We start from the raw sequence: 27,266 nt of genomic DNA, 5'->3' as shown, positions 1-27,266 counted from the left end.
TTTCGGGGAGTGGTGAGGAAATGTATCCAGCAGCCACTTGTGGTTTGCCACAGCATTTCTACGTTATGGCATCTGTTGTATGAGGTCAGACATAATGCTATTTTATTCCGGAGGAGTGAGGTTGTACAGCTGCAGCTCTCATAGCAGTATAGACAGCTGAGTCACAGGCTACATGTACAGTGCTGTATATCCTGTTTGGGGTGTAACAACTGCTCCAGGGTTACTAATTTTTCCCCTCATATTTCCCTCAAAGCGACATAAATAAAACATGCCTCTTGTGTTGGCTTGCTCCAGTGCTTCATTCAGGCCATCAGTGAAACGTCTAGATCTCAGTTATTTATGGTTGCACATCAAATGGAATCTTTTGCTCCACTTCACACAAATGTTTACAGTAAATCAATGTATATTCAAAGTACTTGAAAGAAAAACCACAGGATCTTAAGTTGGAATTAGATTCATGGTCTTCAAAAAGGCTTGCCCACACAACATGGATGTGCAAATGTGTGGTTAAAGTATGACTTATGATTGTCTACAACCTCTCTTATTTTTATTATTACTGGGTTATACTTGTCATACTATGTGTATGCTATATTACTATATTAGTGTGTACTTTATGTCAAAATCTCATATTCTTGGTAATTGTTAATGTCAATTTTTGTAATTGTAGACCTGTAACTTGTTTTTATTATGTACAGGGCTACTTTAATAAACACACAACACATACACACAATTTGATGTGGATATGAAATGCATATGTTCAGCCACTCATGTCAACAGATAATCCGTTGACACTTATTTATATCCAATGTTCTCAGCTGTTAGAAGGTCCTGACACATTACATTTGCAACTGTATTATCCTTACTATTAGTCCATTGACTGTCAACTAAGCAACTAAGAATTTGTCATACTTGTGGTATATATATATATATATATATATATTGTTACTGTTTACTTATCCAAGTGACAGACTATAAGCTATAAGCAGAGATAGAAAGTCAACTAATACGATGCTGGCACAATCAGAGTAGATCAGAGTATGTAGAGCACAATTTATAGTTTCCTGGCAGTCAGTTAATTGTATGTCAATCATCAGTTGAACAAGCGTCAGCTTATTATCTTTTCTTTTTTTTAATCTATTGACAATGACATGTTACTAAATACCTGTTGTTTACACATGGACTATCAAAACAAAGTTTTACTCACAGTTCTGCTGCCAAACTCACACTTGAGAAAACCCCTACAAACTAGTACTAATACATGCATTTTGAGTAATTGTCACAAAACAAATAAAAATAGCTATATTTTCCACAGGAAACAAATGGACATCACAAGTTAAAGGCAGATGAAATTCCTTTTCCCCGGCTACCCATGCAAAGATTTGATGATGGGCACCAATCATTCTGAAATTATTCTAGCATTTCATTAATACCCTTTTCTGGATTCAGTCATCCAATACTTACATTAATCTTTGTGGTTGTGTCATCTTTTACTGCACATGGATGAAAGGCAACAGTAACAAAGGAAGACAACTGATCATTATACCCGGAGGGCAGTGACATGTAATTGTGAGGACTAGTGCAACATAGAAGGTGCTAATTGGTGTAAAACGCCAAGACCAAAATAGGTATACCAACAACTCAAACAATCACAAATCAGGGTTTTTCTTTAGGCTATAACACTTAAATATACAGTGTGTATGTACATTTAATTTTTTTTTTAAAAGATAGGAATTTAAAGCTTTGTAAATACTAATAGTTTAATACGACAATTCTTTCCGTGTTTCAAGATAGAGTCTCATTTGATTTTTAAGAGATTTCTTTAATGATTTTAACAAAACAGTGAGAAGGGGAGCGCCGGGGTGACGTCATAGAGATCCACATCCACAGCAGCAGCAGCAGGGGTGAGGTGACCAGCCGCTCATCCGCCGGTATCATGGCTTCCTAACAGGAGCAGGAACCGTCTGAGACTAACACAGGGATTTCTGTTGAATGCTCCACAGGTTTTCATCGATCTTTTTGAAAACCTGAGGTTGGGACTGAGGGGCTCAGCCTCCCATTTCGCCCCGCGCGGCCGCCGCTGGGATCCAGGATATACTTTTAATTTTATTGGTGAATTTCCATTTGTGAACCGTGGAAGATGGCCGACCCGGCGGAGTGCACCATCAAAGTGATGTGCCGTTTTAGGCCCCTCAACAGCTCCGAGGTGACCAGAGGCGACCGATACATTCCCAAGTTTCAAGGGGAAGAGACCGTTATTATCGCGGTGAGTTGTTTTGATAATGGCCTTTAGCCGCTTGTGAGACACAGCCCACTGGCGCTGTCTGTGTTACGCCATTTTTGATTGTCTTGTGGCTACCGTAGTTAGCTTGTTAGCTAACGTTAGCATCGGGTTGACCTGTAGACCGCTGCGCTGTTTCTCTCCTTAGGCTGCTGCCTGCTTCTGGCCCAACACACACCTTTTAATTACACGTAACTCGTTACACGATAAGTTAATATTGCTGGACTTTCGACAGCAGCGTACAATGCGCGGTTTAAATTAAACTTGTCGACTTTCTGTTGTCGTTAAATATCACTGTTCACTGTTGCCCTGTCACGGCTAGCGAGCTGTCATTCAACAAAGCCACCAACACATCGGCTGGTTTAAATGTCGTCAGCGTTAGCCTGACAATCCTGCACGATATTCACTTCATTTCTTATCGCAACACAATGTTATGAGTAACCCTTCATATCTAACAATACATGCATTAATGGTGAACTGTTTGCGTCAGCATAACATGTCAACCAGCTTTGATTTCGAGGTGGCTAGCCCACTGTTGGCTAGCAGGCTAGGCCAGCTGGTAGTTGACAGATTAGCCGGCCTTGGCTAGCCGGCTAGTTTTAATACTGTGGCTTAATTAAAGCTAACATTAGCTAGTTGACCAGCTGGGAATATAACAAGCCCCCAAGTTGACCAAGAGCTCTTTAATATACCCTCACCAAACAAAACCAAAACAAATAAACAAAAAGCCCTAGTAACAAAACAGGAGTCAGAGAATGTAAACATATCTTTGACAGTTATCTGCTGGTTAAAGGTGATCAATTGGCCTGTAATAACTGGACACTACACTTAATGACCCAATCAGCAACATTTTGTTTTCAATTGCATCTATGTTTTAACCATGATGTACATCAGGGAGCCTCAACTGAAAATCCTGGTTAAAACATAACATGCATTGATTGCACAAAAATAATAAACTGTGAGCATAGTTTGTTGTCTCGGGTTAAATGCCCCGGAATTCGGCAGACCCCCCCCAGCATTTGATAAGGATAATTGCAAGGGCACAGTTTCAACCTTGACAAAAGGAGGAAATGCCTTTACAAATGTCAGTGCCTCCACTTTACTGAATGAAGAAAGTATTTGCTTTGTGGTCAACTTGGTGTTTGTCATGCTTTGTCATCATGGGCTTGTACAGTGTGTCTTAAAAAGACTCTGTGCAACCTGTATTCATGCCATTATATTCTGTAGCATGCCTGTATGACAGGATTAAACATGTGTTTGGTCTTTTCATATTCCTTTTGACTGTTGTAGTGGTAGTAAATAAAAAAGAAACGTAAGGCCGGCCTCACATCAAGTTGGGACATGTGACGTGCAAAAGTCAGTGGCGTGTCATTTAAAAACAGATCTGGTTAAACATTAGTTTTTCTTAACAACAGGCTGTCGTTCTTTTTGTGGACTTTGGTGTCCTCGTCTTATTTATATATATAAAACCTATGGAAACACGTCTACGGAAACGTTTTCCCCTGAGCTGCTGCTAGATTGAGGATCACTGCTAGAATTCCACATGATTATGAACATTGATGTACCAATATTGAATAATGAACAGTCATAACTTACATCAGTGAGCACCAAATGCTGCAAATTTAAAAAATAATATTCATCTACAATCATAAAGGATGACTTCAGGCCTATAACCAATAGCATACTGTCTGTGCCCCTCAGACACAATGTGGCCCTGCCCAGTTCCGAATGCCAGTCATGTTAGTGCCAAAATAACAGTGCACATTGTGAGAGCTGCAAGAGCTGCAGCCCAGATCCTAGTAGCCACTGCTGGTGCATCTACTTTGGGATGTACAACAATATAGTGCCAGTAAGCAGCATCCCAGGCCTCTTGGGTAATCCCTCTTGTGTTTTCTCTCCTGGTTACTAGCTGTGCAACCAATCAGAGCAGGCAGTTGGCCAGGTGCTGGGCAATCTCTCTGGGTAGGGAGGGAAATTATGATGGTGATGTACACTTGCTGATGCTCTTGTCCACAGTTATCTCATATATCTTATCCATTGTGGAGCAACCTAGGGTGTGGACCCTCTTATTAGGACCGAAGCCTCAACATCCGTGCTTAATCACTTTGCCTGTTGTGAAGTGTCAAGAAATTTTGCTTGTGTCCATAAAGGGAGTAAGCCTCAGTTTGCTGAGAAGTGGGAATTGGGGTTGTTGCCGTGGGTCATGTATTAAATTTGGACGTAGTCTTCTGGTTTGCAGGCGAAGCTAATCAGGAATTAAGAATATATTAAATACCCACTAGGCTAGACTCCACTGGTTGCAGTTTGATCTCTGTTAGAATAAATGAGTAAATGAGGATTTAATGACTTAATCAATAGCGTTGGGTCATTCTTTAGCAATTATGTATATTATTTATCATCATTATTATTATTAATCTGTTATATTTTAATAGATGGAGGGAAAAATAAAATTGGCCAAACTGCCCTGATTTCTAAAGATCAGCATCAGTCGTAGAAAAAACCCATATAGGTTGACCTCTAGTCATAACTTGCCCAGTTTCTCAAGCTAGTTTTGTCAGTGAAGTGTAAGTATGGAGCATGTGAATTATTCATTCATCCATTACCTTCCTGTCAGTTGTGCATGTTCAAGATCACCTCATTCGCCTCAGCTTTGTTGTTGCATCTACTAGTTGCATAAAGTCATTTAGAAGAAATCAATGTTTTTTCCCCAAGCCAGCTGTGGACCAGGAAGCATTATAAATCCTCATAGTCTTTGTGCATCATCCAACTAGACTCACGTGAATGCTGAGAATAACCTTGGACTGTGTCCCCTGAATAGCTTATCTTATGAAGTGTCATAACAGGAGGAGGAAACATGACAGAGCACTTGTGAATACGTTTAACAATTCTTTTAACTGTAATTTTATCCTATATTATTATCATAGATAACAAGGCTAATGGCAGCTCTTAGGGGGTTAATTGCTAGGATATAGCGAGCTGGAGTGAACTATCTACATCTTTAGATGCTGCTGGTCTCTGTTGCACCAAACTGCACTTTAGATGTGACCATCTTTCAGAGGTGATTGCAACAGGAGCAGTAGTCTGAATTATTTTTCACTGACTGAGATATTAGTTGGTTTTTCCTTGATGTGAATGTGTTAACATGGAGTCTTAACGACTGTGCCCCAATCACGGCTGTCTCCAAGGTGACACTAGCTGCTTGTGCTCAGCTTCCTCTTGCACTCACAGGTGTTTACACTGAACCTGTCCATTTGAATCCCTTGCCACTCAAACATTTGTGTTTTGCAACCTGCGGTATTCCATGTATTGGCTGTCTTGTTAAAAAGCTCCTAATACATCACATCCAGAACCCCACCCACATCAGGTTGGTGATGAGTCAGCTGAGACTTCAAACCTCCAAAGAAGATGGTGTGCCATCCAAGCTGAACCTCAGAATTGCATATAGCATCACTTTTTAATCCCCTGCAGTTGCCTTCCTAAGTCCATCTATTGATCGCTCTTTCACTGTAAATGTTCTTTTGAAGTTTTAGCCAACTGTGGAATATCACAACCTTTGACGCAGGCTGGCTCTTAAGTGAGTAGGAAAAGCTCAGGGTCTAGATTAGTTTGTTATAAATGGTGTGCCAATAAATGGGACGAGAGAAGCTGAAAGAGGACGAGGATCCTGATTTTTACAGGGAAAGTAAAATGCAGCTGCCACCACTGAGGATGAGTTTATTTGCGAACGTCCAGGTTTGACAGTTTGAGACTTCCTTGTTTGAAAGTTGTTTACTTGTGCTGGGGCTGCAAGGCAAGCAATGGTTATTTTCAGAGTGTCAATTAATCTGTTTTATTCCTGGGTTAAGTTGTTACTATCTATAAAAAGCAAAAACTGATGCTTGTTGTTTTCCAAACCTCAATAGACTATGGCCTAAAAAAAAAAACGTGTTTCGTCCACAGACCCGAGATATTGTTTGCGGTCATAGTAGAGCAAAGGAGCCACAAAATATTAATTGATGAAACTTGTAAAAACTTGATAAATGTTTCCAGCCCTATCTAAAACATTGTTTCCATTGTTCCACTTTTTTTCCAAGGAAGGATTGTCATTGCTGTCAAATATTGACAAAATGGCTGAAAAATATTTAAAACAAATAGTTGTACACTTCAGTCAGGCCGGTACTATGAGAAACAAGGTAGAGAATGTGGTGAAATTAGTGTAGTGACAGTGCAAGGTGTACATTTGCGAGTTGTTTTACCCCAGTAAAGACTGAGTGCCTTTTGGTAGTAGGGTTGGGTGATAGGAACAATTATAATGGTCTTTATGGTTTTAAGCTATGATATTTCAGGAATATATCTCAGTATTAAGTTGGACACTGGCTGTTTGTATGAGCTCATGAAAAGATTTCTTCTCACAGGCCAGTGACAATATATTGTAAATACTGAATGAAATATATTATGAAGTAAAAGAGAAACCACATTTTCAGCAATTTCTGTATTCTATATTCTATTTTTAATAAAGGATGTATGAAGAAGAGTTGTGACCTGACTTCTCATATAATTTTAATGTCTGATTTCATGAATTTTATTTGATAGCATAATATTTGACTGCAATATCATTACTGCAACAGTCTTTAAAACCAGGGGAAAACTAGATCTAACATCTCGTCTCTTTTCACAACGCCAAATTCATGTTAATTAGACAATACAACTAACGATTGATTTCACAATTGATTAATCTGTTGATTATTGTCTAAGTAAGATAAGGTAGTCCTTTATTTTTAAATGTATTATTAAGATAAAAAGGTAGTACTTGTAGACCAAGACCAGGTACTTGTTTGGTCTGTAAAATGTCAGAAAATGAGTTTAGTGTTTTTCAAACCTGGAAATGATGATGTTCTCAAATGTCTTGTTTTGTCCACAAACCAAAATGATTCAGTTTTGACGATTTCTTCGTTGTATGGAGCAAAGAAACCAGAAAATATTCACATTTAAGAAGCTGAAAAATCTGAAAACTTGTTTTAATGATTCATTTAATAATGGTTGCAGCCCTGATGTCAGTACATCGTGTTTTGTTGTGTGCACAGAATATTGTCTTGAATAGAGTGCTGGGTGTTTGTATATTGTAGCTGTCGCTCACTCTTCTTCCTCTTGTTTATTTCAGGGTAAACCATACGCGTTCGACAGAGTGTTTCAGTCAAATACATCACAGGAACAAGTGTACAACGCCTGCGCCCAGAAGATTGTAAAAGGTGATGTGTTCCTTTTGTATTTTTTCCAGTATGTTCACAGCCCATGATTAACTTAACCACAACTACTTTTTTGAATCATTACTTCAACACACTCTGCTTGGTGTTCTATAGATGTTCTGGAGGGATACAATGGAACCATTTTTGCATATGGACAGACATCATCTGGTAAAACACATACCATGGAGGTAAGGATTAACTTTACTCATTGGACTTTCAACTGAAATGTGCGTTGAATTAAATCATCCATGTTTGTTCATAATATGACATTAATTTGCCCTCTGTTTGCAGGGGAATCTCCATGACACAGATTCAATGGGTATCATCCCCAGGATAGTTCAAGACATTTTTAACTACATTTATTCCATGGATGAAAATCTGGAGTTCCACATCAAAGTAAGACGAAAAATATGTTTTTCTGTTATCTGTTTATACACGCTGCTTTTGTTTTTATGCTTCCACACTGACCACAGTTGTGGCCAGAGGACTGCTCGTCAGTCCCTCACTCGTAAACAAAGCGTCCCTGAGGGAATTTATCCTGTGTTGGGACAAACACTCACTTTTTGTCAAGAATGAATTTATTGGTATTTTTGGTGTGTGTTACCCTCATTATGATGTTAAAAACAAACTAAGACAATGGTAGGCATGATGAGTGCTGGGAGTTTTACACACTGGCACCAACCGTTTCTCTCATGTCATCAGGCAGTGTTTTCACACACCATAGACCAGTGTGTGGAGTGGCTTGCAGCTTTGTTGTGTTGGGCTGGCTGCTGCTGTTGCCATCCAGCCAAAAATAACCACTTTTCTTCAGAATGTCATGGTTACCAGACATTATTCCCTTACAATAGTCTGCACGACTATTTTAATGCCATCCATTCATGTTGTAGTCATCTATGCGGTTTGTCCCCGGGCAGCAATAATTGGAACATGTCCCATCTATTATAAACGGTTAAACTAGAGTTTAGAATTTTTGCTGGATTGTGAAATAATAAGGCTCTTCCTCTGTCTCATTTTCATATTTTAGGTTTCATATTTTGAAATCTACTTAGACAAGATCCGGGACCTGTTGGATGGTAAGTGGCTGTGGTATTTCACATCTCCTGATTGCACCAGACAGTGGTAACAGATATGGCGGAGCGAGCTGATGCAAATGTATAAAACATGGAGCAGGTTGGCTGCAAACATGATGCCATTGCTGTTATTTGTCAAATATAAAATGGACACCAAAATGATTGGTCATAAACTAATGCTTATGAAACTTAAATGATGAAAATGCTCACCTTGTTCTTGAATCTTGTAGTTTAGTCTTTCACTGTTTGGTTCTCCACAGCTGTTTTAGTGAAGACTCCATTTATATTTTGAAAGATGAAAATGCATCACAATGCTTGGTCATGATTAGATGATGGGTCTATGTCAAGTAATATGAACCTGCAGAGTGGAAGTTTTTCATTTGAAATCCTCAAAATTGGCCAGAGTGGAGGGATTTTCAAAGTAATTTCCTGATGGGAAATGAGCTTCCACGCATATCTAAGTCCATTTGAACAGTGTTGACCAGGGGTCATTTAAAAACTGGCAGTAGGAGGGGAAGCAAAGGCTGCATGTAATATTTGAAGTTCCCAGGCGTACAGTTTAATCACCATTTCTGAATTTTCTTATTCATCTTCTTAAGGACACAATTTGCTAAGTCCTTAATAAGTTCTAGGTTTTAAAGTTTTTACACATAATTTCAAACCCTGACTTGAATGGCACAGAACTGTTCAAGACGACATGCTTAGTGTTTTGTCCTCTGACTTGTTTTTCCCTTTTATTTCCAGTGTCGAAGACCAATTTGTCAGTGCATGAAGACAAAAACAGAGTACCCTATGTCAAGGTCAGATCTAGTCCCCTGTTTCACGTCAAATATCTGGTAAAAGCTGTTTGAGCAGGCCATTAATCTCACCTCATGTCCTTTTCTTTTTTTAAAGGGCTGCACTGAGAGGTTTGTCTGCAGCCCAGAGGAGGTCATGGATACAATCGATGAAGGAAAATCTAACAGACATGTAGCAGTTACGAGTAAGATACCATTCTGTTTTCTTACCAAATAATCTGTCTCATAAAAACAGAGACTTTTTTTTTTTAACACAAAATTCTCCCTCTTGTAGACATGAATGAACACAGCTCCAGGAGTCACAGTATCTTCCTGATAAATGTCAAACAAGAGAACACTCAGACGGAGCAAAAGCTCAGTGGTAAACTCTACCTGGTGGATCTGGCTGGTAGTGAAAAGGTATGAAGCTGCAAAGGAAAGCTAAGCCACCTGTTATTGGCCCAATTAGGCATATCCCTTCTCATACAAGTATAGATCCATTTCACGGTTATTGTCTTCTTGTAATTCAGTTTTCTCCCACTCAGATTACACTTTGTTCTTTGTTTGACTCTTTGAGCTGCACAGGATCTTGCTGAGGTTGTTGCTGTTTGTTCCGTGTGATTTTCAGGTCAGTAAAACGGGAGCGGAGGGAGCTTTGCTGGATGAAGCCAAGAACATCAACAAGTCCCTGTCATCCCTGGGAAACGTCATCTCCGCTCTGGCTGAGGGAACGGTCAGTGTTTCGTCTGCTGCCATCGTGTAGATATCACGTTCTTCTGCGGGGTTTTAGTGCTTACGTGTATACTGTAAAGTCTCTTTCACACCAAAATTAGTCAATAGATCTACTCTACGCTCATGACCGGAAGAACGTCTTAGTGTTGCATCTGAAAATGACATTAGATTTTGCATTGCTGCCCGAAATACAGCAGACTACGTAGAAATGACTGTGTTCACCCGGGCCTTGCGTCACACTACTAATACCTGCGTGCAATGCAGAGTAATTTGACCTGGGAATTAATGCTGATTAAACTGATTCTCTATGAGAAAAAAAACCTGTTGGAACTGTTTTTTCTGACTAGTGGGAATGGGGTGGTTTACGACAACACACTTAACTGCCTTTTCTGTTAAGCTTTAATCTTAACTACATATCATAATGTGTTCAAATTTGATTTTCTCGTTGTCGTCGTCATCATCATCATCTACCTAAATCAGCTTATAAAGTGTTGGGTCAGTTCAGACCTCAGGTGACTCTTCTTTCATGTCAAATATGAGTTGATATTGCTGACTGTTCCTTTCATTAGCATAGTTACGTTTGTGAACCAGCATCTTTTTTCATCCCAACATTTTTTAACTATAATTTGAGGAGACACAAACTTTCCTCCAAGCAGTGTTTGACTTTGGCTATTCTGTACCAATTTCACAGTTTTCAAATTGATCAATGAATGGATTGTTCTCGTCCCTCTGCACTCTGTAAACAACCTGGGGCGGACAGCTGCTGATATATCTGTGAGGGTATAAACAGATGAACCATTGTACGACGCCTGTACGAGCGTACTGGTGTCTGAAGATTTATAGCACGGTGCCTCGGCTCAGCTACTTGTGTCAGCAACAGAATATTGATGCTTCTGACATAACGAAGCTAACAATGGCTGTAAGATAAGTTATAGCTGAGTGCTGTTGTGACCACAGGCCTCGTCTTTGGTTTCAGGAAAATGGAGAATCAGAACAACACTTTGTTTCATTTGTTTTCTTATTACTTTCGTCGCTTTTTGGTAATTACCACAATTGCAGGGTTTCTCAGAGGAAATTGCGCACAATGTAAATGGAAGCCAAAAATCAATCTACATACACAAATGTGCCCTACACCAGCGATTTCAAACCTGTTTGACTACAAGGACTGGGCAGAAGTTATCATATTTGTGGGGCTACAGAGCCGATAGTGTTCCATTACTAATGACATGTGATGTAATAGCATGTCATTAGTATCAAATCAAATTTACTACTCTATATAAAACACACAAAATACTATACTTAATTTATCACCACTATAAGCCCTTGGCCTTTTTATCACAGACATGGTGGTTATAGCGTGGCATTATGAGTATGAGTGGCTGACACTTGGGATATGGAATAAAAAGTTTGACATTTCTAAGGAAAAAAAAAATACACTACAACAATGCATTGATTTTGCGACCCAAGCCCAAGGCTCAATACTGGCCCAGGCTTGAGGGATGGGAACCCCATCCCTAAACTACAGCTACACTAACTAAAAATAGGACATTTGCTATATTAAACAGCACCTGTGCTCCTTCTCCCCAATGAGGGTTTAATTGATTTTGGCAGTTGGTCTCTGTTGATGTGACCCTATAAAAGAAGATGTTTTATGCATCAGTCAGTAATTTTATTCAACTTAACTCTCTAATGTAGTTAGCCTACTGTACTTGACTGTATCTAGTCTCTTCTTCCCAGTTCATTCTCTGTATTTATTATATATTGTTCTTCTGTTCTTGTGTGATTGCCAGGCCTACATCCCATATCGAGACAGCAAGATGACCCGTATCCTGCAGGACTCTCTGGGTGGTAACTGTCGGACCACCATTGTTATCTGCTGCTCACCTTCCTCCTATAATGAGGCTGAAACCAAATCCACGCTCATGTTTGGACAAAGGTTAGCTGTCCAGTTATATCGTGTTTGAACTGTTCTGTATTGTTTGTTTTTTTCTAGGACCTCAATATTTGAGTTCCGAGCTAAACCAGAGTTGAATGAGTCCATATGTCATGTCGATACGTTCTGAGAGACCGCAGCTAATGTGGTAATATTGATCCATTTTTATTCTACATCCAGAGCAAAGACTATCAAGAACACAGTCGTTGTGAACGTCGAGCTCACAGCAGAGCAGTGGAAGCAGAAGTATGAGAGGGAGAAAGAGAAGAATAAGACCCTGAGGAGCACCGTCACCTGGTTGGAGAATGAGCTCAACCGCTGGAGAAATGGTGAGGATATGCTCTATTTTTATTTTTTTAAATGAACTCTTTATGCTCTAGAATCTAGAGATTCCCCAAGACTGGGTCAGGACCCAGAGATAGGTCGTCAAACAAATCATTAGTTACTGATAGTTCAGAGTTATGTGTTTTAGCTGCAACTTTATGCACAGATTTGCGCTTGTAATAATGAATAAAGTGATTTGGGTCACAATTGCTACGTGGGTCCCCCAACGTAGAAAGTTTGGGAACACTGCTCTGAACAACATACTGACCATAATCTGATCGCCCACCTCAGGTGAGAATGTGCCAGTGGAAGAGCAGTTTGATAAGGAGAAGGCCAACGCTGAGGTTCTGGCCCTCGACAACATAATCAACGACAAGCCAGCTTCCACACCCAACGTGCCCGGAGTTCGCCTCACCGATGTGGAGAAGGACAAGTGTGAGGCTGAGCTGACCAAGCTTTATAAACAGCTGGATGATAAGGTGAGAACATCATTCTAGGATTAGTAGTAGTTTGATGGCTCGTTGGACAGTACACATTCTTATAACAAAAAAACGAACACTGTTGTCCAGCTATTTGTTCTAAAGCTTTTGTCGCTTGATCTGTCATCTTATTTTTTTGGTTTTCATTGCTTCATTATCCAATAGAAAGCAGAAATAAATGAACATATTCTAGTTTTAGATGAAACAAGATATTTGAGAATGTTGTCATTTTAAGGTTTACTGACATTTCCGGACACTCTGTGGACTGAACAAGTAATTGATTAATGTGGAAAGTAATCAACGGATAAATTAATAATGAAAATACTCATTGCACTCACTGCCCTCGTGTACTTGCTAATGTTGCTGTGTGTCTTTGCACATTACAGGATGAGGAGATCAACCAACAGAGCCAGCTGGCAGAGAAACTGAAGCAGCAGATGCTGGACCAGGAGGAGGTGAGTACAGGAAGTTCAACATGTGTCCTGGCTTTTTATCTTTGCAGACTTGGATCTGTGGAAAGACATAGCACATGAAACTGTCAAATCACACAAATTAGCCACAGCATTGAAACCTGGAACTGGATTTATTGTTCTGGCAGATTCAGTTCTTCACAGGCCATGAGGATACAGAGAGAATGAATGATGGTTCTGAATGAAGATTGATGGCCATAGATGAGCCACAACGTTAAAGGGCCAGTGTGTAAGAACTAGTGATGTCTAATAGTGAGAATATAGATTGTAACTAATGAAAGACTTGCATGCGTTATGGGAAGTATATTCTGTTTATGTTAATTAACTCTCCTAATTCTTACACATTGCACCTTTAAATCCAGTGACAGGTTTTAATGTTGTGGCTGACATGTGTTAGTGTCATTCATTTCAGCCCCGTTTTCATGATCACAAAACATCCGTTACAATTTCAATTTCTTTTTTTGCAATTACAGCGATTACTCATTCTCATTAAGGTCTTTCACAGATTTATACACCGTTGAATTCTAACTCCCTGCCTTAGGGCTTCTGACGCTTTCATAACTGTCGCACACGTCTGAAATACCAGAGAAAAGTCAGCAGGGCCGAACCCTGTTTCATAAGAGGCCAAATTACAATGCAAATTGCTTATTCATCCATGTTATAACAAACACTGACTAATTGCTGCAGCTCTAATTACGTTTCTCACCCGTCCATGCAGCTTCTGGCCTCCTCCCGCCGTGATCACGAGAACTTGCAGGTGGAGCTGAACCGCCTGCAGGCGGAGAACGAGGCCTCCAAGGATGAGGTGAAGGAGGTGCTGCAGGCTTTGGAGGAGCTGGCCGTCAACTATGACCAGAAGAGTCAGGAGGTGGAAGATAAGACCAAGGAGTTTGAGGCCATCAGCGAAGAGCTCAGCCAGAAATCGGTGAGGCACTGTAATACTTTAATATTAATGACTTACTGTTAACACGGACATGCAACGCTAAAATTAGACTTGTGCAGCCTCTAGGAATAACAAAACCTGCTGATGCATAAGTCAATTTAATGCTGCTCCAGCCTCTTCCTTTCTCACAGTATTTAAAACGTAATACATGCATAATAAATAAATAAATTAAAGCCAATGATCACAGAATTTGACAGAGTATTTGATCTTGATTAGACTAATTATCCATTTATACTGGTGAAATGCGTGACCTCTCACTTGGTGACTTATTCATCTGAGAATCTGAATTATTAATGGGGTCAACACAGTGTACCTCCCAATAATCTGCCTTTTTATCCACAATGAAGTAAAAGTAAAATGGTAAAACCAAACTTAAACTATCAGAAGAATGAATTTTATATATATGTTTGATGTTTAAATCTTCTCTTTTCCTCTAGTCCATTCTGTCGTCGCTGGACTCTGAGCTCCAGAAGCTGAAGGAGATGTCCAACCACCAGAAGAAGAGGGTGACTGAGATGATGTCGTCACTGCTCAAAGACTTGGCCGAGATTGGTATTGCAGTGGGCAGCAATGACATCAAGGTACAGAGATTGTTTCTGCACTGTTACCATAGCAAAGTAATGTCAGTGCCAGCCTCTCGAGAGAGCAAAGTTTCCATTTTATCCAGTTTTTAATTGGCTGTTTTTGGTCTTTTCCCTGCTCTTAACCCTCTTTTTGTTGGTCTTTCTAGCAACACGAAGGAGGCAGCGGTCTCATCGACGAGGAGTTCACGGTGGCTCGTCTCTACATCAGTAAGATGAAGAGTGAGGTGAAGACCATGGCGAAGCGCTGCAAGCAGCTGGAGAACACCCAGTCAGAGAGCAATACGAAAATGGACGAGAACGAGAAGGAGCTTGCTGCCTGCCAGCTGCGCATCTCTCAGGTACGTGGGAACTGCGGCTGTTGAGCGTCTGAATACTGAAACTGGTTATAATTGATGGCTAAATGATAAATCAATCAGTTAGTTAATGAAGCATTAACACAAAGACGACATAGTTGAATTCTGCTAATATTGTTTAATAGTGTCTTTAACTTAAAAGGTAAGGTGTTTTTAGGTCAAACAGTTAAAGAGTCTAGCCACTGGGGAGATCCACCACCACTGCTTTTATGATCCTAATTTTACCAGAATTTTTAGCTATCCAAAGTAGTTGTTGGCGGCTTGCTCACATGTTTTGTTACACAACTTTTTAAAATGAGATTTTCTGTCCAGAACTCCGTGATTGTTCACGTCCATCTTTAGCCAGTGTTGTTGTGGATGCTGCTGCTGCTTGTTTGGATGGTGTGGTTGCATTTGTATGGTCTAACGAGAGCCCCCACAGGAAGTAAACAAGACGTTACTGCACTAATTGCATTAAGAATTTAAATATTTGATAGGGATGCACCGAAATGAAAATTGTTTGCTGAAACACGAAAAATATTATTATACCAATTCTGTACCATTGTTTTTTTTCATCTGATTTTATTGTTATGGCTGGGACTGTGTGTACTTACCTCACTAAAGTCAAGGCATTTCAATTATATATATATATATATATATATATATATATATATATATATATATATATATATATTCATGCTTCAAAGAATAAATCAATTAAGAAATCTATGAAAGCGCTGCTTTATCCCCACATCCAAGTAATGATCTTTATGGCGAGGATCGAGGACAGTCGTGATAAGGGGGGAGTTTATAATCTGCGCTGTATGCAGCCAAGTTTCACTTTTGCGTAGACTTTCCAGCATTTAATAGGTGCTGTTCCACCGTGTACTCACATCCGTTTTATTTGGTGTTCCAAACTCATCTTGGACAGACTCTAAGTGGGAATAGACATGCTCGTGATGGCCGTAGTTTTGAATGCATCATCACAACATCCTGTTTCAGTCGTTTTGATTCGGTGTTAAAAGTCTTTTGGCCAAAAATCGAAAATGCCTCGGTATCGGTAAATATTGGTGGCCGAATTTTTGGTGCATCTCTAATATTTAGAGACATTGGTAGCTACAATTAACTTGACACCCCTAAGCATAACTGAATATACAAAAATCATTAGAATGCGTCATTATTTACTATCTGTTTTGTGTCTTGTTTCTACAGCATGAGGCTAAAATCAAGTCCCTAACTGAGTACCTGCACAACGTTGAGCACAAGAAGAGGCAGCTGGAGGAAAATGTTGACGCACTCAATGAAGAGCTTGTCAAAATCAGCGCTCAGGGTAAGAGATAATTCAGCATCTTACTTATAATGACTTTAATCTGAAATCAGGAGCGTGTCTCTTCAGGTTAGGGCACAGTTGTTGGGACCTGCTGAGAAGGACTAATACTTTCATGGTGTTCAGGAAAATCTGACAATGAAATCTATATGTTTGTGTTTTACAGAGAAAGTTCATGCTATGGAGAAAGAGAATGAGATCCAGACGGCAAATGAAGTCAAGGTTTGTCCCTCTGCTCCATTAAACATTAATACCAGAGCAGTTTACTGGTGTAGAGCAAGGAAATTTACAATGTCTTTCTTAATTAGTTTAAACATTTATATTAAATTAGTGCTGCTATCAGGGCGAAAGAAATTACCCACAGAAAGTGAACATACATATTTAAAAAAACAGCTATAAGGGCATGTTCCAGCCTGCTGGTTTTCATTATTATATTTCTGTAAAATATTCTGTCAAATAAAGTTTCTGTACATTTTGTGTGTGTGTGAAATCAGGAAGCAGTGGAGAAGCAGATTCACTCTCACCGTGAGGCTCACCAGAAACAGATCAGCAGCCTAAGAGATGAGCTGGACAACAAAGAAAAACTGATCACTGAACTGCAGGAGTAAGGATTCAAAAAATGTCTAAAATTCATTCTTTTACTACAACCTGATAAAGGGTCATTTAAAAATCACAAAGAAAGCAATGCATGTTGGCGATTTACTTGGATGAGGCAGTTAATAAGTTTTCTCTTTCTTTCAGTCTGAACCAGAAGATCATGCTGGAGCAGGAGCGTCTCAGAGTGGAGCATGAGAAACTCAAAAGTGCCGACCAGGACAAGAGCCGCAAGCTTCACGATCTCACGTATGTTTACACACACAATTGCCCGGAATAGTGACTGCAACGGGTATTTCATACAGCATGATTTTTCTCGTCTTTTCTTAAAACTATGTTTTGTTGTTGTTCTTCAGGGTGATGCACGACAGAAGGGAGCAGGCCAGACAGGACCTGAAGGGTCTGGAAGAGACAGTGGTGAGTTTGTGTCTTTTTAAACATCTGGTAGTACATTTTCTTGCAAAAATGAAAAATCACTTTCAACGCCCATAAACTCATGTTAAACATAAAAATCCAGTGTTGATTTTTGTCTTATTTAAGTCATTTATATTTGACTTTTCTCATCCCAGGCTAAGGAGCTGCAGACCCTGCACAACCTGAGGAAACTTTTTGTTCAGGATCTGGCCACCAGAGTGAAAAAGGTAAATTGCGTTTTCAATGGTTAGGTTCCATCTGATAGTTAAGAAGAAGAACTTATTAAAATCAAATGAAAGTAAAGTAGGTATATTTCCATTTCTGTATCAGTAATAATCATGCTTATTTGTTGTGCAGAGCGCTGAGATGGACTCGGACGACACAGGCGGCAGCGCTGCACAGAAACAGAAAATATCCTTTCTTGAAAACAATCTTGAACAGCTCACCAAGGTTCACAAACAGGTAGGGGGGACTCGCACATGCACATGCATCCCAAGATGATTCCCATTCTCCAAACAGTTTGAAACCAAGACATTTTGTCAGGGTGCATCGCAATTGGCAACTAAAAATTGTGTAAACTGTCCCGCAGCTGGTGCGTGATAATGCAGACCTGCGCTGTGAGCTTCCAAAACTGGAAAAACGCCTTCGTGCTACGGCTGAGCGGGTCAAAGCCCTGGAGTCTGCTCTGAAGGAGGCCAAGGAGAACGCCGCCCGCGACCGCAAGCGCTACCAGCAGGAGGTGGACCGCATCAAGGAAGCCGTCAGAGCCAAAAACATGGCCAGGAGGGGACATTCGGCCCAGATCGGTTAGTAGTGGAAAAACATGACAACAGTCTACTTGGTTTAATTCAGAGAGAGAAGTCTTTATTTCAGCTGACCGGCATGAACATAAGTCCTAAGTCTTGTCTTCATCCCACCATCAGCTAAACCCATCCGACCCGGGCAGCACACAGTGGCGTCTCCCACCCACCCCAACATCAACCGCAGCGGTGGAAGCTTCTACCAGAACAGCCAGACGGTGTCCATCAGGGGAGGAAGCACCAGCAAACCAGACAAGAAGTAAGTGGACCAACAAAACGTCACTGATGCTGTTTGCAGACATGGAAAATTGGGTTAATTTAACATTTCCCAGAGTTTGTCATTCACATAATGACACATACAGGGAGAGATTGTCGGCATCAGATGCATTCACAACAGTAGGATATCTAGCTTGAGCATAAAGGAGGCAGGACAAGGGCTCACATGGACATATGCTGAGACTTATCTAAGGAGACACAAGTCGAAGTTCCATAAACTCCTATATAGCCTTCTGGACAACTGAATTCATGTTTTGTCTCTGTTAATGCATCTAGTGGCTGAATAGAGAACAAAGAACTTCATGTACTAATCACATGCCAGATTTAACTAGGTATAAAAAAATGTACCGCTGCTTTATAGGAGACTTTTTTAATGTCTGGACCAAAATGAGTGAATCACTGTGATAATGGTGAACTGGAATTATATAAATATGCTTAAGATTAGTAAATATTTAGCTCTGTTATCAACTTGTGCAAAAACACAGACGCAAATTGATGACGACACAGTACACAGAGGAACTAATGCTTCAAATGAATAACCAAAAAAACATTGTAATGTCTAATAATCTCAATATATCTGATAATGTTAAAAACTGAAGTTAGAAAAACATGTATAAAATATTGTAATTTTGCAAAATAAAACCAAAAACTATTACAGACAGTATCAAAAAATGTTTCCGTTTCACAAAAAAAATATATTTTTTAATTGTAAATTGTTTTAAAAGTAAAAAGAATCTTGTAAAAGGTCACTAGAAATCATGAGAATGACTGTCAGGCTTCCCAAAAGAAATCACTGGGAGTGTATGTTAGTGAGTGAGAGGGCACTTTGAGTCCCTCACATGAAATATTAATGATTTTTCCCATTAACGGCCATCCAACAAATAGAAAATCATACCAATAACTTTATTGTATGAGCTCTGCCATACACTGCCAGGTTTTACAAATTGTAAAACGTCCCATTTCGAAATACGATGTTGGCTAACGGTGTGTTTTCTGTTCATCTGCAGCTGAAGAGCAGTGGGATCGAAGGACAGTACCACAGAAGAAGAAGAAGCCAATGTCATGCCCCCCTCGCCCACCCCAACAAACCTGTCATTCCATTACAGTAAAGAGGCTCCTTGTCGCTGCTTTGGAGCCAAGAAGGAGTTTCTGAATTATAAATATATATATATAAATATTCCTGGCCTGTACAGCTCATCCTCTTCACCACCTCATCCCCACACTCTCCCCCCCAATTCTCACCATGACTGATCTCCTTTTCTCTCACTGGATATAGTAAATAAACAAGAAGACAAAGATAAGTTTAAATTTACAAAAAGGCAAGATTATGCACCCTTGGCAAGCGAAACTGCGCCTGACTCATAAAATGTGTAGCGTGGGTTTAGTTTTCTTTTTTGATTTGCACAGTGTCTTGTCATCTGTCATCATTGTGCAAGTAGTTCTGCACTGTGCCAAGCTGAATGTAATGGTAGCAAGATCCGGACACACACACACACACACACACAACACAAAAACACCTGAATGGAGACCCTACCAAGAGAAATAGCTTGACCCTATAGCCTAACTCTGTACATTTCATTATTACTATTATTGGTTGTTAACCACACTTTTTTCTCTGGCTAGATTTTACATGCTTCTTTAAGGAAAAACAAAAACTACCAAAAAAAAGAGTACAGTTTCGAAATTGACTAGATAGTGTCGAGCACTACTGTTCCGTTGTGTTTTATTGTACAGATATAAAATTGGCACCACTGCACAAGCCTCCCTGGAGAAAGAGAACTGGATGGGAATCTGGGAACAGTATAAAAGAAGGATTTGGAGAAAAGAAAAATCCACGATGTAAGACAGTGTACTGTAGATGTAATGAACTAAATACCAGTGGAGGCCCACTGTTTTTATCATTAAGTTAAAAAGGAAAACCTATACTCGTTATTGGTGACTTGATAAGAAGGATGTAAAGAATGTAGGACGGTAAGGAAACAGGAGAAAGATCCTATTAAGGAAACAAACTTCCACCTTTTATGCTAAGTAGATAAACGTATTGTTCTTATTCCTCTCAGTGGTTAATCATGCTGTATCAATGGACGCTATTTATCTCCCTCCGCACATCGGGGCACGTACACTTCAGGCGCTCGTCCTGTCTTAGCTGGGTCACTGTCACTCACTCTTCTCCCCTCACTTTTATATTCGTGTTTTTCAGTCCCCCAATTATTCGTCCGATTATTAAAAAGTCAATCAGAACAGCATTTAATCAATGATTTAATTCATTAAAAAAAATGAAAAGAAAGAAAAACTCCAATGACCTCATGACCACCTCATTTGTGGTATGTGTTAGCAGAAGTGATGACATTTACGAGGCTCCTTGAACGTGTCGCGTAGCTCATCTCATCCCCTGGAGTTTGTTTTCCTGGAGTGCAGAATTGCCAAGTGAAGTTTGTCAGATAATTCCCACGCCCACCCCTTTATGAATAATTCATTTTCATTCTTCCCTCCCTCGAAAACCACACACGACTCAAAACACTCTTGTCATTTTTCTTTCCAACTTGAACCTTTTCCGGTTGTAAATTTGCCCAAACCTTGACGTGTCGTTGCTGGTTTTATTTGCTGTATCTTTTCATTGTTGGTAGATACATATTTGAAGGGGGAGCAGCGGGCAGACGGGCAGGAGGGTGATGTCAATGACGTTGGACCCTCGCCGCTGATCAGCCAATCAGGAGAGCAGGGTCTTAAAATTGCACAATTATCTGTCGTTATCTGGAGGAAGGGTTTATTTAACAAAAACTTAGTCAGGGGTTGTAGGATTTATTATGTTTTGTTTGTTGTTTTGTTTTGTTTTTTTAGTGTTCTTAATTATAATTTTTTTGTCATTTTAATTCCCACCTCAGCTTTTTGTTTCCCCTCTTGTCTTTAACCCTGTGAAGCCCCGGTACAGTGGCGCAAAGATCTCGTTGTGATTGTAATCCCAGCACGAGAACACTAACATGTTGTGCAAGTGCAATATACTGTAAAAAAACAAAAAACTAAAAAGCAAAACAAAATAACACTGAATATCAGTCGGCTGGCAGGTGTTTGTGAGTAAACAGTGGTGATCCTGCCATGCTAAGTTCGGCTTTGTCCCGCTCCTCCTCTGTCGGCTGCAGTTTCACTAACATGGTGTATTTTCTCTTTGAGGGCTTCTTGGATTGATCTTGAAAACAAAATGGTAATTTTCCTGCCAACATTCAGAGATGAATTTTCTGAACGTGCATGGTAAACATTTGCATTGAATATTTACTCTATATCGGAGTGCAACAGGGAAATCATAGAAACCTCATTTGGAAAAGGACACTTTGGTTTCAGACCGGGGGAACAAATGTAGCTGGACATGGTGGAGGAGGAGAAGTGCGGCTTTCTCATATTAAATGTCGTACTGCAACCTGTCATCTCTGAACAGGAAAGTCCAGTTTAATAGCACTTCTTCACAATAACGGCACTCAGAAAAAACAAAAAACAAAAAACACTCCATGTGTGTCTGTTTTTGACTGGAACTTAAAAAAAAAAAAATCCAAAGTCATGTTCATGAAACTGTTTGTTGACGGCAAATAATTTATGTAGTAATAATTTCTTTCTATGAGCTGCCGAGAGGAGTAGCTCCCCGTGTCTATGACAGGACAAGTGTTTGGTGTCTATCGATAATGGTTTATTCCCTCTGTGTAATCTTCTAGATTAGCTGAGCAGCATCATGGACCTCAATCATGTTGATCCTTTGACCTTTCACCAAAAAAAACAAAGAAACCGTGATATGAAATATGGGGAATACATAATAAATAAACAGCAGAGAATATTATTGATGTTGTTCCTGAATTAATTTGAATTTTGCATAATTCTAAATAATAAAAAAAAAAACAAAAGTGTATCCACTTTTTTTTATTACTGTGTAATAGTTGGTCAATTTTTAAAAGGACAGTTTTGAGGATCCATCAATGGACAAAGGTACTGGATCATTCCTGGAGAACTGGGACACAATGGCAGGGCTCTGATACGGACGGAGATGGGAAGTTAATGAGATCACAGTTTTGGATTGACTGCATGATGTAAATGTATGTGTGATTAAATAATTATGAAAAAAGTTCCCCACTGCTCATGTGGCCTGTTTTTGTGTTGGGACAACATTTGTGTTCATTGTGTCGTTATAAACCAAATGGTGTTGGAATATTGGGAGTTGGAACATATTTATGTATATATATATATATATATATATCTTTCATTTTGGATGCTTTTAATTTGGAAGTGTTTAAATGAATAGTAAAAGTCATTAAACTGTGTAGGGTTTTTTTTTTTGTCAGGGACTGAATATAAAGTTAAACAGCTACCACTTATTTGAGAGTGTTATTTAAGACACTATACCTGGACAATGAATAGTTCAAAAGGAATTATAGATCCACATTAAGTCAGTAATAGATATTGGTAAGGGCATCAGATGGTGAGAGAAAAAAAGAAACATGTCTATCCTTTATCTCTGCTGGAAATACTGACAACAAACATGGCAACCCAAACATTATCATTGTCAAGAGCTCACAAATGGTCCGTAGCCATGGACATTAAGGAACAATTTATTTTCATCCATTCATATTTAACCCCAGTAATATATCCTTTCTTCTACACCAAGTGGTGCCAAGAAAATGCTTTCATGTTACCTTTTATTAGGAAATCACATTGAGTTGAGTGTTGAGTCACAACTACACTTTCTGAACCATTCTGAAAGTGCAACTATGTGATGTAAGACTTCACCTAAAAAACACATACAGCCATTTTTAAATCTAATTTCCAGATTATACGACATTTGTGCCGCAGTGTCTGCATTTGCGCTTCGTTAACACTAGGTGACGCTGATTCCTATCGCTCTGCGTCCTTAACACCTGCGAACTCGGACCGTACGTAGAGTCAAAGTTATACAAGGAAGAGAGGACTCACTCTGACTATTTTTCCGCTCGTCCGAAACCATTGCGCAGTTTCGTTTATTCAGTGAATTCTATGCTAATTAAATGACGCGACAGACGCTGCATATCATTCGTTTAATGTGGGCCCAAAGTTGTAATGACAGGTACGTAAAATAGCTCTTTTACGTACCTGTTTGTCTCGTTGCTTGATATTTTGATTCAGCTTAATTTCCGCGGTCAAATTAACTCAAAGGGCATGTGCCAACCGGAAGACGGTCAAAGTTTCCCTTGGAAAAAAAGGTGGAGTAACACCTCTTTTGCATAGACGCTCTTTGGCAGAAGGTAGTTGCCAAAGTTGTGAGAGCAGAGTAAGTGTAGTGAGTGAGTGGGTGAGTGCACGAGTGCACGGGGACGAGTATTGTAGGAGATTATTGAGGAGAACAGGAGAAACGGGAACGACGCCGTTATTATCGGACTAACCTGACGAGTCAAGTGGGGAAAGCGTTTGATACTGTCGACGGAGGACGTTAGCGGGGATTCTACCGTCACCCCGGGACTGTGTCTTCTCCCCGCCGTGGACTGTCTCGTTCCCGCAGTGAAGAAGGTAAGTGAAGAAGTGAAGGTGCGGCGCTGCTCGGGACACTCAGGAATGTTTTAGCCACACACAGCTAATTAGCTAGCTAACGTTAGCGACGGGACAGACGGACGTCCTGACAGCAAGTTCAGCCTAACACCACATAAACAGTGGCTTTAGGTTGAAAGTGTGGCTTTTACAACCACAGTGAAAGTACAAATGACAACTAACACGGCTAATTAAGTTTAATAGGAGCAATTATAAGGAACGGTTAGAGTTTTCCCATCCAGGGAAAACATCTTTATAATCACAGTATGGAAAATAAACGAAGTTACAGTTATTACAACCCATTTGAATCAGTGTTGAAGCATTCAGTTGCTGAAAAGCCTTTACTGACTAAAACATGTTTGTCTACAGGAAATATTTATCACTTATGTTTAAACAGCAGTGAAATCACGCTGTCATGGAGAAATGCCACTACTCAAATGTACCTTTTTACTCCTGCACACTTACACAGATATTCAAATGGTCATTATCTCTATTTTTTTTAATTCAAAGAATGGACGCTTTAATTCTAAATAGTCAATTATTGTTGTACAGTAATCTCTTTGTTGAATTATGTTGTCTGCACACATTCAATGTCCCACAATCAACTGCAATACATCTGTAAATAAATCACAGTATCCACTGGTAGTGTTATCTGCAAAATATTGGTATCGTCAGATATTGGCGTTTAAACGTGTTATTGGATATAGGCAAACACATTGCCGATGTGACTAATGACGGCCGATATATCGGCAAAAAGTCTAATATCGTTAGTTCGTTACCTGTGGTTACATGCATGGCAGCAACATTAGGATATTAATCCGATTAAGACAGGAATCTGAATAAGACACCCCATTTACACAACTTTATTTATGTTTTGAAATAAATCCACCTGTGTTCTGTTAAAAGTAAAGGCCAGTATTTTGAACAGGATGTAGATGAATGTCAAAAGTCACATTGTCGGTGTCCATGTCAACACAATTAGACATTATTTTGAATAAGTTTGCATGAATTGCCAAATGAATGTTTAATTTATGTGTCTGCTTACATGTTGCAGTGCATATTACAGTCATGACACACTTCTACTGGCTGTAAAAATCCAATAAGGCATTATAATCTGTGTGTGCATGTATTTAAGCATGATCTCATTAGTTATTCTTAATACCTTATTGGGGTGAAGGAGGTAATTGAAAATGCTACTTGATTGACTGTCAATTTAACTGATTTAATATTGAAATATTGCTGTCCATGTAAACAGTACCACCAACTCTTTCAAAGACTAAGGGTTAGGTATTTGCTTACTAAATATGACAATTATCTTTACTGCAAATACAGTATTTTTGCGCTTCTATTCAGAAAAAAATCAAGCCGTATAAAACTTTGTTGGGTATTTTCTCTGTTGCAATTTGCAATTTTTTATTATCAGATGTATTCTCTCTCAGTTGGTTAAATGATAATCAGATGGTTGAAACCAATGAATCATATCATGATATTTGTTGCATCACATGTGTATCTGATTCAACTTGAAGCTGGTAAGCAGGTCATTGTTGTGAAGTGTGAAAAGAAAGGTCAACTGTTTGGTAGATTTTAATATTTCACTGCCTGCTGTCATTCATAGAGGGATGATGCACTGGCCACTGAACATGTTGTCTCTGTGTTTTATTTATGTTGTGAGCCCTCAGTTCTCTCCTCACCCTCATAAGCCAACTGTAAGTGAGTGGCAGCTGTGGTTTGTTGAAGTGTGACAGACTGTGGCTATGACAGTAACAGCAGAGAACCTCAGGGAGTTGGGTTTTGAGGAACATTGTGGTGAGAGGTGTCTAAGTGGGACAGTCTGTGCTGAATCCCAGCTGTTCGGGGCAATGAAGGCCTATATTCGGTGTGACTGAATCTCAAGGTCACAGTGAACTACTTAACGACTTCTGCTCATTCTTGGTGTAAGACTAATTGCCATTTTTAATAATCGGTGCAATTGTTTCACCTCTTCAGTTATTGTGACATGTACATGGCTCCAAGATGGCATGCTTGCTGACTCTAGGGGTGGGTCAAAATGATATATGATGTATCAATACGACAATCTATAAGCGGACGCACACATCGCTATTTTAATTAACAAATTAAGGCACTCTAAAGTAAAGTAAACAGTCCCTGCCAGTTTCACTGACCAGACAAAGCTATTTCATGTCTCCTTGTGGTGGCGCTGCTCAAATGAATAAGGGAAACTTGGGTGGAAGTTACTTGGCCGAAGACGAGGGAGTTTACAGCGGGATAATGGCGGAGAAAGCTATGTTAAGAGAAGCCCCATCAACGTTCAATACATAGACTTTATGCACTTTGCTCTCTATGTTGTAAATAGATAGAGAAAATATGTTTTTTTTTCTTTCCCTGTGATTCCCACCCCTTGTTGCCACACCAGTGTTGGGGACATATCATCACATGTTCAGTTAGTATTGTGCTGGGCCCTTGGCCATTGTTGACTTGTTTTGTTTTGTTACTTAAAACAGCTTCCTGTTGTGACCCAAATAACTCCCCAGTGGGAGTAAAAAAAAAGTGACTGAGTGGCTAAACAAAAGACAAAAATAGTGTCCAGTGAACTCATTGTGTGTTTTGATTTTGTCACAAAATGTTCACTACAGTCATTTTAAAGGCAACATAATTTTTTTTTTTTTAAATACTAATATTTCCAGTCGGCTCTGTTCAACTTGATTTCCCCTTCCTTTAGTTAATATAACTAATTCAAATGAACTGTGGCCACCCAGTATACAGTCTGCCTAACAAGAATCATGTGAGACCTGAAGCAGGGGAGTGACTCTGTTGTCTCTCTTGTCCATGTCAACATTTCATAGAGTTATATTAAAAAACAAACCCACTCCAAGGTGCTGTTCTGCTTACACATGAGAAAATGTGAGGGTGTGTCTCCCGCACGTGCTGACAACGACACATTTCTAAAGCCTGTATGGATTTAAATACTTCCAGACACATGAATTCTTCTGCAATCATTTCCCAGCACCTCCAACATACAAAATCAACAGACCAAGGCCCTGACTTCATGTCCTATAACTCTGGCTGGTTTCATACTGCCTCCCTACTTGTCCACCCCCCATGTCTCCTGGTAATCTTATTACCATCACTTTAGATTAGGGTGCTTCCTCTGATTTTGCTGATTGGTTT

At 39.6% G+C, this 27,266-nt stretch overlaps 2 protein-coding genes across 16 annotated transcripts in view; both read left to right on the top strand.

Moving 5' to 3' along the window:
* The first annotated feature begins 1,898 nt into the window (after positions 1 to 1,898).
* LOC131470102 (kinesin-1 heavy chain) lies at positions 1,899 to 22,668 on the top strand. The gene is made up of 26 exons (XM_058645648.1): positions 1,899 to 2,263; positions 7,419 to 7,506; positions 7,618 to 7,691; positions 7,795 to 7,899; positions 8,528 to 8,576; positions 9,318 to 9,373; positions 9,468 to 9,555; positions 9,645 to 9,769; positions 9,978 to 10,082; positions 11,872 to 12,017; positions 12,195 to 12,343; positions 12,630 to 12,817; positions 13,204 to 13,272; positions 14,006 to 14,212; positions 14,668 to 14,811; positions 14,961 to 15,152; positions 16,359 to 16,476; positions 16,640 to 16,695; positions 16,968 to 17,077; positions 17,215 to 17,316; positions 17,424 to 17,484; positions 17,637 to 17,708; positions 17,839 to 17,943; positions 18,071 to 18,287; positions 18,405 to 18,540; positions 19,565 to 22,668. The coding sequence occupies exons 1-26, from the start codon at positions 2,138 to 2,140 to the stop codon at positions 19,566 to 19,568; spliced, it is 2,892 nt and encodes a 963-aa protein (XP_058501631.1). The 5' UTR covers positions 1,899 to 2,137; the 3' UTR covers positions 19,569 to 22,668.
* A 1,119-nt stretch (positions 22,669 to 23,787) lies between these two features.
* The window catches only part of LOC131470106 (rho GTPase-activating protein 12-like), a 45,765-nt gene continuing 42,286 nt past the window's right edge, over positions 23,788 to 27,266 (top strand). For 3 of the 15 annotated variants that reach the window (XM_058645756.1, XM_058645729.1, XM_058645699.1), the window contains exon 1: positions 23,795 to 24,080. The gene's annotated coding sequence lies outside the window, so the exon portion shown is untranslated. Of the gene's footprint in view, positions 24,081 to 27,266 lie in introns of all 15 variants that reach the window. The other 12 variants (XM_058645747.1, XM_058645662.1, XM_058645691.1 and 9 more) reach the window with 9 other exon arrangements.

The sequence above is a fragment of the Solea solea genome, chromosome 1 (genome assembly GCF_958295425.1).
Source record: "Solea solea chromosome 1, fSolSol10.1, whole genome shotgun sequence".
Classification (NCBI taxonomy): domain Eukaryota; kingdom Metazoa; phylum Chordata; class Actinopteri; order Pleuronectiformes; family Soleidae; genus Solea; species Solea solea.
The sequence above is the reverse complement of the archived record's forward strand: the minus strand, read 5'-3'. Positions and strand labels throughout refer to the sequence as shown.